General features: G+C 40.3%; 1 protein-coding gene across 1 annotated transcript; it reads right to left on the reverse strand.

The window, feature by feature from the left end:
- Nucleotides 1–6,896: 6,896 nt before the first annotated feature.
- On the reverse strand, nt 6,897–7,727 carry LOC149191619 (uncharacterized). The gene has a single exon (XM_089406720.1). The coding sequence runs from the start codon at nt 7,725–7,727 to the stop codon at nt 6,897–6,899; it is 831 nt and encodes a 276-aa protein (XP_089262846.1).
- Nucleotides 7,728–12,087: the final 4,360 nt, after the last annotated feature.

Raw genomic sequence — 12,087 nt, forward strand, 5'->3', positions numbered from 1 at the left:
CAACAAAACCAGAATAAGCTAGGCTAGTCATCATCTGTGGTATAGGGCTCCTCAACATCCAGACACCTGTACCGAAGAAGGTCCTCCGAGTCCGAATGAGGAGCAACCGAGCCGGTGGGATCGCCACGCACGGACACACCTGGGCCAGCGGGGTTTGCCAGAATTGGCGACAAAGCATCCTCCGAGACTGAGCGCAGGCGCTCCTCCGGGTTTGCAATTCTCTAATCCACATGTTCAACAACTTGGGCCGCTCCCAAATTGTTGTTGTCTTCAATCTTTTCAATAGAGACAGAAATAATAAAAATGGCGTTGTCGAACGAGCAAGGGAAGCGATACCACGCTGTCTGGTGAGCGGCAAGCTCACTTACCACCTCTCTTGATCTACCGCGACCCCTTCCTCTGCCACTCCTCGTTGACGGAGGACTTCGTCGTTCAGGTTCCAGAGTGTCGGAGGAGCACTGCGAGACAGCTCGACCACCAGAGCCCCCCCTTCTGCTCAGTAGCCTGACTCTTTCGCGCCGCATGTTGGCTTGCTGTGCGTTGGGTAATTGCAGAACCTCCCAATAACCATGCAATCTCTGCACACTAACAGTGTTGTGAACCCCTGCAACGGGATGCAGAGAAACGCCCAGAACTGCAGGTGAAACCTCGACGGCAGAATGCATTGGAGCTGGAATGCGATGAGCGTTTAAGGAGCAGCAAGACGCGGCGATAATGACGGCAGATGAACACCATAATGGCCGCATTAATGTGGTTATGCAGGCCCGTTCCCCTTCCCAAGTGAACTTACTTGTGGCGTATGCGAGCTGACAAATGCCCACATGAAACGCCGCCCGAATGTCCTTCGAACATTTAATCACCTGCATCCGGGGTATGTGTCAATTTATTAAGTAGTGTACTAATAAACTTTTTAGTAGAAGGAAATGGAGAGAACTCCACAATAATTTTTTGGATGGTTTATACTTTGTTATGGATGCCAAGCTATATTTGTAGATGATGATATTTTTCTTATAGCCTTCTACTGTATTGTTTAAATTCTATAGCATGTGTGGTAGGATACAATTTTATGATATCACGATTAGTTACTAATGAATTTTCAAACATTATTTTTCCATGCCATTGTTGCCATTGAATAATTATACTAAAAAAATCTCAATTGTAAATGCAGCAGAAACAATAAATATCATAGAAACATAGCCATGCATAATAGACACAATATTTTTACTCCAGGAAACCCAATCCGGGAGAAAACTCAACAATCTTTTCTTAAGGAGAAATTTCCTTTTCAACAAGGTTTACAAATCAAAATTTGTGTAGAAATCCACACCAACATTACAAGTCAAATCACGAGTTAAACCTGGTCAAACTATTGTTGGTAAAACTAGTCCAAAGTCAACTCTAAAATTTGTGATTTGAAAAATTCTTCACTCATGCAACCTGTGGTTAGCCTTTCAATCCCTGGTTTCCCTAACTATGTCCTCCAACTTAATTATCCACAAGGTTCCATTTGTACATGGCATGGTCTGCTAAATAGTATGTCACCTTATTGGATACCTTATTAGTGTAATAGAAAAATATATCATTTTTTAGCTACATGTTTTATCCAAACCATTGTTCTTTCAATAAACTAACCACTTCATTAAATCTTTTTTTAAAGTGTTTATGAGGAGATTAGAGTCTCGTCCATCATATCCATGTCATAAAAGCTTTGCAATTAATACATTTAGATGATTTCAATTAGGGATTGTGTCTCTACTTAGTTATTAGATGCCCAATTAATGAACTTTAGAAATATAAATAAGATACCATGTCCTTATTATTCAAGACCTCACCACAACTTCCAAATTGGGATTTCCTCTTGCCATACCATCAAAATTGAATTTCACCATGTGTACATCTTTTAAGAACTAGAGCACTTGTGCATTTAACTAGGTCCTTACTATTGATGAAGTGTTGGAATCCTAAAAATGTTGTAGCTTCCACATGTTTACTATATTTTCCTCTCAAAGGGAGTTAATCCCCAAACCTTTGTCTCTTATTTGGATCATGATTATTTCTTTGATTCCTCTATTAATAATATTTGAAGGTCTAAATTCTAGCATAGCCACTTCCTTATCTTGAAATTTCGTAAACTTGAATATTAATGCTTCCTCAACAATAATAGCTTCTGTAAGAGAAATATTGATTGGAAATGTAAGTGATTTTCCACTAAATTTTCTACAATAAACCCTTGATGGGTTCATATAAGGGTATTAATTCATTTTTCAATCTTGAGCTTAGTCCTTTAAAAAAAAAATCATATCTGACAAAATTCTATTATAATATGAAGGTGCTCAAAGAGTTGGTGCCCAACCTATGCATATCTCAAAAGTATATTGATTTCTTTCCACTTTTACATCATAAACAACACTCTTATTTGTCACACATATACATCCATTATGTTGTTCAAATCCTCTAGATACATTTCCTTTCCCTATAAGGTGAATTGGTTCCATGTCTCCCAAATAATTTTATCCTTGAAAATTTTCACCGTAAGTTACTTTAGTTAGAGAGGGAGTGATGATATCACACAAAGATTTGTTTACTAACTCAAGTCATGTCGCATATGCTTCCCCTGTCTTGTATGTAGTGGATGCTTGTTTCTAGTTGAGGAGGTTCCATTTCTATTCCGAGAATCGGATAGCCACCCTAACGGGTGGCTGGGCGATGGCTATCTGATTCTCGGAATCAGATAGCCAGCCGGCCACCCGTGGGGGCGCGGGCCTGGGCGGTGGAGCTGCATGCAGCTTTGCCGTCCAGGGCCGCGCCGCCATAGGCAGCCGAGCGATGGCTGATAAACTTGTTTTTTTCTTAAATAAAAAATAATTTTTTTTAAATATGTTAATTGTATTTAAAAAAAAAAAACACAAATTTAAATTTTAAATGTTTTTTTTTTTAAATATATATATTTTTAAATATTTTAAATGTTATTTAAAAAAAAATATAAATATATATTCAACTTTTTTTAATTTTAATATTTATTAATTTATTAATTTATTAATTTTTATTTTTTTTTTATTTTATTTATTTTTTATTTATTGTTTTTTTTAAATCGAAATTTTAAATCAATGTCAAATCGAAATTTTAAATTTTATAAATTTTAATATAAAATTTGAAATGTGTGTTTTTTTTTTAAATAAAAAATATATCATTTTTCTTTAATTTTAAATGTTTTTTTGTTCTTTTTAATATGTATTATTTAAAAAAAAAAAAAAATTTAATTTTTTTTTTTTAATTTCAACATATTTTTGTTTTTTGATGGTTTTTTAAAAATGTTTTTACTCTTTTTTTTATTATTTATTTAACAATAACGGTTATGGGACGATTGTATTCATCTTGGCCTGAATGCCGAAAATCTTGTTACATAGGGGAACTCATTGCCCTCGTGCCACACTCTGAAGTGATTGAGTGTGCAGCTGGGGCATGCAGAATTCCTGAGTACCATTGGGTCCATATATTCCAAATCAGTGATTTCCCCCCCTTGAAGATGCAAACGAATTTATTTAACAACCAGCAATAAAACATGACGATGGACTGGCTATGGAATGGGTTCCCATGTTTCTTTTCCGTCTTTCATCTTGATTCCAGCAGGGAGGAGGACAGCTTTGTTGGCTTCTCTGTCCGCCTCTTTATTGTGATTTCTCAACACATGGTAGTATCTTAGGTTCTGGAAATGGCTTTCCAAGCCTATGATTCTGGTTATCAATCTTGCTAGATTAAGGTCCAAAGCTGAGGATTTGGTAGCCATTGCGCTGATGATGATCTGAGAGTCTCCTATGACGATTGCTTCTTTTATGTTTAGATCCTTGAGGGTCTGGAGACCTTGAAGGAGGGTTAAGGCCTCCGCTTGAACGTTGGAGGCATGTTTTAGACCCCAGGCATAGGAGTGAATTTTTTCTCCTATCTGATTTAGAACGACTTCTCCTGCCCCAGCTTTTCCTAGATTACCCTTTGCTGCCCCGTAAAAAAAGAGGGCATGCCTTACATGCATTTTGATCCAACCTTGCATTTCTTCTTCAATTTTCCTTATTTGCCAGTCTTTAATGTTTGGGGTGGAGTTGGCGGCTGGCTGGAATCGAAGGCCTAGAGTCGATCCCCAATCGATGTCATGCTGACTCAGATTTGAGTCATCTTTGACATTTGCCAAGCACTCCTTAATTTGACATTTAATTTTATTTTCTAAGATCCTGTGGCTATGATCAGTGTTCCTGAAAATTCTTCTGTTTCTTTCGAGCCATATCTGCCAGCTTAAGATCTTAGGGAGTATCGCCCACGCTGTCCTGATTACCTGATTTTTAGAAGCTGGGCCAGGGTAAATGGACGCCCAGGTTGCAAAGAGTTCCGCCATAGTGCCTGGAAGCTTGAAATTCGGCCTTGATATGAGGGAAGTCCAAATCTGCTTGGTAAAACTGCAATCCAGGAATAGATGAATAACTGTCTCAGCATTATCTCTGCACAGTGCGCAGATGGAAGGGCCATAATAACCTTTTTTCTGGAGGGTATCGTAGGTAAGGATTTTGGCATGACAAAGCTGCCAGGCGAAGAAATCCACCTTCGGCAGTGATGGGATACGCCATACGCCTCTCCATGGAGCCGGATTGGGAGGAACGTATGGGCGTTCGATCAGCTTATTGTAACCCTGCGCGACTGTGTATCCTTTTACACTTGTGCCCCAACCTTTCTGATCTTTGTGCCTCGTATGAGTGGGCGCCAAACCGTGCAGACAGTCCATGAGCGTGGCACGGTCTTTTAGCAGATGATCCGACACGTTTAACTGCTTCCAACCTGCCCAGGAGCCATTGTTCCACTGCGAAATGTCATACAGCGTGCGCAGGCGTTCACTGTCCATCCAGCTGTGCAGTTCAATGAGGGAGACTCTGCTGTCTATCGGCTCCTGGTTCATGATTCGATCACTCCATATTCGGACCTTTTTACCGTTGCCTGGGATCCAATATGAATGCTCTGTTATTAACTGTGTGGCCTTAGCATGGAGTTTCAGAAATGTTGAATTGGGCCTGTGGATGACATTTGCAAGACACCTGGTGCGGGGGCCCCTGAAGTATTTCTTCCAGAGGGCGACTTGGGCCCAGCCCGGATTGGGGGAAGTGATTTTCCAGAGGTTCTTTGCTACCAGTGCCACGTTCTGATGGCAGAGGTTCTTGATCTTTAAGCCCCCCTCCCACAGCGGCTTGGATATGGTTTCCCAGCTAATGAGAGGGATTTTTTTCTCATTGTTATTTCCTCCCTTCCATAAAAACATCTGGATGTGCTCTTCCATTTTTTTAATGATGTTTGCTGGAGCAAGGAGGCCAGCAAATTGAAAATGGGGGAGACTTTGCAGCACTGATTTGATCAATACAGATTTACCAGCAATATTTAGCCAAGAGCAACCCCAGGCTTGATTTTTTGTTTTGAATTTATCCAGCAGAGGTAGCCAATCTTTACTTGTGAGTTTCTTGTGATGTACAGGCAGTCCCAAGTACTTAAATGAAGACCAGGTGGAGGAGGCTGCGTAACCCAGGCATCTTGAGATATCAGCAAGCACTCTTGGGGTAATGTTCCAGCTGTATATGTGGCATTTGCTCTTGTTGACAACGCTGCCTGTGGCTTTGCTAAATTCATCCAGAACCACTTTGAATTTTGAAGCAGAGGAAATTGTGGCAGGTCCCAGCAGCAATGTGTCATCCGCACAATCCTATAATGTCCTGATCTTGCATTCTTTTGTTTAACAGGAAGCTGAGGACGGATGCTTGAATGACAAAAAGCAGAGGGGAGAGAGGGCACCCCTGCCTAAGACCTCTCGATGCTTTGAAGAAATCAATGGCTCTTCCATTCACTAAAGGGGCGATCCACGGCTCCGAGATGCATGCCCGGATCCATTTAATGAACTTTTCTCCAAACCCAAATTTGCTCATAACATTCAACAGAAAACTATGATTTACTCTATCAAGTGCATTGGCTAAATCAAGTTTAATGGCCATACCTTGCTCTTTTCGAAGAAGACTGGAGTGAATAGCCTCTTGGACGAGAAAGTAGTTATCCATGACCTGCCTTCCTTGGATGAAGCCTCCTTGATTCTCAGGAATTATTTTGGGGAGGATTGGCTTCAATCTGTTAGCAATTATTCTGGTGATTATTTTGTATCCGGTGTTTCATAGGGAGATCGGGCGAAATCTGTTGAAGGTGTTGGCCCCTTTTTCCTTTGGGATGAGGGCTAAGAAGGCAGAATTTGTGCTACCTCCTATTTTCTGGGTATTCTGAGATTTTTGAACCATTCTGAGCAAGTCCTTTTCTATGATCGGCCAACATACTTGGAGAAATCTAGCTGAGAAGCCATCCGGTCCCGGGGCCTTATCCGGATCCATGTCAAAGAGGGCTTTTTCCACTTCCTCTTTGGTGATTTTAGCCTCAAGCTTTTCCTTTGTTTGCTGAGATATCACTGAGGGTACCACATCTAGCAGATTTGTATTTTGGTTCTGATCCTTGTCCTCACTATACAAACTTTGGAAGTGTGAAAAGGCAGATTTCTTTATGTGCTCAAAGTCTTTATAGATGTCATTCTCTTCTTTGATCTCTGAGATAATGTTGAAACATTTCCTCACCTGGGTCTGTTTGTGAAAAAAGGCAGTGTTCCTATCCCCAGCTTTCAGCTAGAGATTGCGGGATTTCAGCCTCCAGTATTCTTCTTTAGCAAGGCAAGCCTTGTGGTATCGCTACTGCAGTCGAGATTCTTGATCCATCGCTTCCTTAGTGATTGCGTCCTTCTCCATGCTCTTTTGATGGGAGTCGAGCAAGGTTTTTAAGGATTTTCTTTCAGTGGCCGGATTGGACAAGGTCTTGGCCCATCTTTTAAGAGCTCATTTTACCCTCCTGAGCTTTTCTTCCCATACATAGAAAGGCGAGCCTTTGACCGACTGGTTCCAACTATCTTTGACAATTTGCATAAAGCCTGGCTCCTTAATCCAAATCAGGCTAAAGCGAAACGGGATAGGGCCCAAATCCCGATGAGCTAAAAGCTCAAGCTTAATTGGCTTATGGTCCGAAGTGCTATTAGGCAGGATGTGCATTCTTGGTTCTAGTCCTAGCAGCAAGAAGGAACTTTGAATGAAAAATCTATCTAGCCTGGCAGCTATATGGCCAGGGCCTAATCTTTTGTTAGACCAAGAGTACTTACCGGAGGAGGGCTTGATATCCAGCATGTCCCAGTCCTGCAAGATGTCCTCCACCCATTCCCTAGCTGGATCTCGCACTATGTTGCCTCCCCTTTTTTCAGAGGAGTGAAGGGTGAGATTGAGGTCTCCGGCTATTATTATATTCTCCATGTTTGCCAGCTCTGCTTGCTGCCTTATGGAATCCCAACAGTTCTTTTTTTCCCCAATATTAATTGGAGAGTAAACATTGAATAGGCAGAAGGTTTCCTTGGTGGCTAGATTCTGCATTTTCAGCAGTAACCAATGGGTGTTTCTAGCCTCAAATTGAACTGCAAATTTACTCATATTCCAGACAGTGCCAACTCCTCCCGAGGCCCCCCGGGCAGAGATGGCTCTTGCTTCACTTTTATACCAAATTTTATTGCTTGACTGGAGGAAGACAATGTCTTCCAGCTTTGTCTCCTGGAAAAGAAGTATGTCTGGGCCTTCGGTTCTGATTAGGCTTCTGATAGCTTCTTCCTTAGCTTTGCTCCCCATACCTCTACAGTTCCAGGAGATGATCTTCATTATTTGTGTTTCTGGTGGGCTCCCTTGGAGCCTTGGGTCTGATTTTTCATCATCTTTGACTTTGGCGCCAACAGTTTTTCCAAGGTTGGTTGGCTGCCCTGTAGTTTTTCTTTGTAGGTCTCCTGCTTCCTTTTTCTCTGTCCGTTTTCCGTCCTCTTGTAGATCTTCTTACTGAGGATTGGGATTCTCCTATTTCTCCTTCCTCTTCTGACTCTTCAGATTCATGCTCTTCTTCCGCCGCTTCTGGATTCTTTTTGTTGGGATCTACAGCTCCTTTAGAGGAGGTTGAGGGGGTACCTTTTTCTAGTGAGGCTAATTTGTGGACCTCGGTCTCCTGAACCATTTCTGTCTCTTTTTCGAGCTCGATCTCCTGGGTGCCCTTTGTTTGCGAACTCAGAGGGTCAAATTTATTTGCATGCACAGTCTTAATCGGTATCTGATGGGCAGTAGGTTGATGAGTCACTTTGCCGGTAGGGCCTCCCGATTTCTGGTTTTTAGATTGAACTTTGGTTCTCTTGACCTGGTTCCATCCTTCCTCCCTCCCTTGCATCGTTTCTTTGTTGGTCGGGCAGTCTCTGGCGAAATGTCCATAGACATGAAATTTCCGGCATTTGAAAGGAAGTTGTTCATAATCTAGTTTCTGGAGATGCATCCAGCTTCCGACCTTTAGTGTGATGGCCTCTGGTAATCCCACTTCCAGGTCAACCTCAACGCAGATCCTGGCACAGTCATATTGATCCTTGTTGTTAGCTCGGTCTATGAATTTCCCCAGGGCGTTTCCGATGTGACTCAGTGAATCCCAATTCCAACAGTGAACCGGGAGGTTTGGGAGCCTGACCCATACCGGGACTGCTTTTGGTACATCAACTGTCGGATCAAAGTCCGGGGTCCAGTTGTTTAGGTATAAACCCTAAGGACCCATGAAGTAGGGTCCATTTTGGAAGATCAGTTCCTTATCTTCCTTTGATGTAAATTCGAAGAGGAAAAATCCTCTCCCCAGAAAGTATGAGGTGACATTTTCTTTGATTAGCGGCGCCCAGTTCTTATTGACCCAGCTCTCGGTGGACTTTGGAGACAGCCATAGCCCTGTAAACTGGCCGATGAGGGCCCGTTCAGCTAACGATAGTGCAACTTGGATCGGGGTTTTTGGAGGAAGGGAAATCTCCGAGATTTCATCTAGTTTTTTGATGAACTTCGCTGCATCGGATGTTCTCTTCTTTGGCAGGCCAGCCAGGAGCTGGGAGAAGGCCTTAGCAGGTGATCTCGGTGGAGGAGGCGGGGGAGGCGGAGGAGATCCCAACCCCTCCATTGAATCAACCCCAGGGTCTGAAAGATCAGCACCCGGCAGGGTCCATATGGCGGCCTGTTCTCTGCATGCAAGACACAGGATCAGGAGGCTGAGGATCAGGGCCGATCCGTTGAAGCTGGTCTCGCAGGTCGAAGTCGCAGTCCCTCAGGTGCAAACGGTCCTCCAGATGCTAGAATTCTAAGGAGATGATGAGTCGAGGGTTCAAAGATCGCCTATTCTCTGCATTCAGGATCAGTCCAGAGCTGATCCGCTGGAGCAAGCTCGAGCAGGTTTACAGGGCGCTCAGGCGCAACTGCAGACCTAAAAATGTTTTTACTCTTAATTTTAGTAGTTTTTTATTTTTATTTTTATTTTTGTTAATTTTCTATTTTCTATTTTATTTTTTATTTTTTTTATTATTATTATTATTTTTTTTAAATCTAATTTGTTTTTGTTTGTTTATTTATTTGTTTTGGTTTTTTTTTATAGTTTTGATAATGCTTTTTAAAAATTTCCTATTTTTACTTACTTAATTTTATAGTTTTAAAAAAAAAATTGGTTTACAAGATTAAAAAAAACTGTTATTTTTTTTTTAAATATGTTTTTCTTATTCTTTATTTCTTTAGATATATATATATATATATATATATATATATATAGCTATTTTTTTTGTTTTCATTGTTTTTATTTTTAATTTTATGTTTTCCTATTCTTTTGAAATTTTAATGCTTTACAGAGTTATGATAAAATCTTTTACACCATTATTTCAAAATGTTGAAAATTTACTCTAGAAAAAAAGGAGTGTTATTTCAGCATCAATATTTTTTGTTTTGAGGGTGTTTTTCGCAAATAAAAAATCGATTTTTACTCGCATTTTTAAAAAATGTTGAAAATTGACCCTAAAAAAAATTCATTGTTCCAGTATCAACACTTCTCATTTTCAGGGTGTTTTTTGCACATTTTTTGCACAAAAAATTCGTTTTCACTGCCATTTTTAAAACATGTTCAAATTTGACCCTAAAAGAAAACCATCGTTCCAATATACACACTTTTTGTTTTTTAGCAATGTTTTTCATGTTTTTTTGGCGAGAGATCCCGTTTCAAAGTTTACATTGTTAAATAGATTATAGATCTCAATGTTGAAGATTATTTAGTTAAAAGGTACAATTTCAGGAATGCAAGTAATCTTAAAAGAGATTAGGGTTAGATTTCTTCCTAAAGTTGTACTTTTTAATCAAAGAATTTTCAACACTAAACTAATACAATATATAATCATTTTTACCTCACAAAATTTTTACAATGTCCTTGAGTTCATGGTAATTTGAGTTTGTTAAGCATCCTTTCTCATAGTATATGATATCCCTTTTCCCCACAATACTAACATCAAGTCATAAAATATCATACAAGCACATATGTTTCTCTTCACTACCCATAAATATGCTTGAATGTGCAAATTTGACACCATGATCCCATACCATGGAGATTGGCTTGACATCAAAACTCATAATATAGGGAAGGATTCTAATGGAAAGGTGATGCGAAAATATGACATTGTGAAATACTATAGCACTTTACATACCACCACCAAGCCTTCTATTCTAATGCATTTCTAGATTACACATAAAAATGCAATTTTTTACAAAGCCTTTCTTTTTTGTGTCTTGTAAATGGTATAAACAATGTATACATGTGCCAGGGAAACAATATTAATGTTTATAAGAGGAAGTAACTAATATCTAGTTGGTATCTTGATGATACGAGGCACATGGGGAGTAAGGATGGATAATATAGTGGTTTCTTCAAAGAAATTGGTGGAATTCTTAGAGGATCCTCTGAAGGGTGTAAGCATTCAGAGGATTCTTGTGGTTCATGGAGGCATGGTGTCTCCTTGATTTGATGTGGTTTCTTCTAGACCCGTGGTCAATATTGTTGACTGTGTTGGCAGATGTTGACATTGATGTCAAGTTCAGGGGGAGCCTATTAAGTCTATTATCAATGTTCTAGGCTTATGATGAAATTGATGTCTTAGTTGTTTGCTAAGTGTTGGATGTCTAGCCTAGTAGCCTATTTTTGAAGGCATTTTTCCTATAGGTACCTTATTCAAAAGAGCACGAAAGTGCTTGGTTAGATAGCCCTCTTAGAGACCCTTTTAATGATATATGATACATAATCTAACTCCCAAGGAATGAAGAAAAACCCAAGTTTTAAGTGATGGAGTTGGGGCACGGTTCCACATGAGACAAGTTTTTGTTGTGTTTAGTATCCGACCATTCAGGGGTTGAAATGGGCCTATATCAAATGTCCGCCAAGTTTGGTGGATTCATTTGGACATTAAAACCCATTAGGGATGCACTAAGGCATCTAAGCATCTAGGAACCTATGAGAGCAACAAGGCAATGCTTGTGAAACAACGAGATCCCAGATTTCCAAGCACCAGACAGAAGGTGAACCCTAGAATGACATGAAAGCACATGTGGAGACATGTACCAATGAAAAAGTGGCTGACATGGCTTAGGTTGATGACATGGAACCCTAAGGTGAGGACATGTGGCTTCCACTTTTGGCATTTTAGGTGGTCAAGTGTACATTTTTCAACTGACATTGGTGGTGATGTGGCATGACAGGTGGCAAAGAGACAATGTCGCAGTTATGTGGTGATGATGTGGCATGAAAGGTGGAAAAGATACAAGCTGGTATATGATGTGGCATACCTCAAGATTCATGCCAAGAATATGTTTTTTAAGACTTTGTAGTGTTAATAAATTTCGACATTTTTCCACGTTTTAAACATCTGAAATTAAAGTCCATCCAGACATCCGGTGGTCTAGGGGTACACGCAGCATGCACCATTACCAAATTCCCAAATGTAAAATAGAACCCTTAGCATATGTCCCATGAACATGGACATCCTAGCATTCAGGGGTCGGTATGTGTAAGTGGTTTGATGGTTGAAGAATGGACTAGATCTTGGATCCTCGTATCCATGACTTAACATAAGGTTAAAGTGTTATATGGCGATATTGTGCTAAGGAATCTAGTGTG

The sequence above is a fragment of the Pinus tabuliformis genome, chromosome 2_2 (genome assembly GCF_031772625.1).
Source record: "Pinus tabuliformis cultivar Carrire ecotype Pingquan chromosome 2_2, CPIR1, whole genome shotgun sequence".
In the NCBI taxonomy this organism is placed as follows: domain Eukaryota; kingdom Viridiplantae; phylum Streptophyta; class Pinopsida; order Pinales; family Pinaceae; genus Pinus; species Pinus tabuliformis.

What these genes read in the sequence shown, in the direction of transcription:
- LOC149191619 (XM_089406720.1), bottom strand. Translation starts at nt 7,727, where the DNA reads ATGGGGAGCAAAGCTAAGGAAGAAGCTATCAGAAGCCTAATCAGAACC.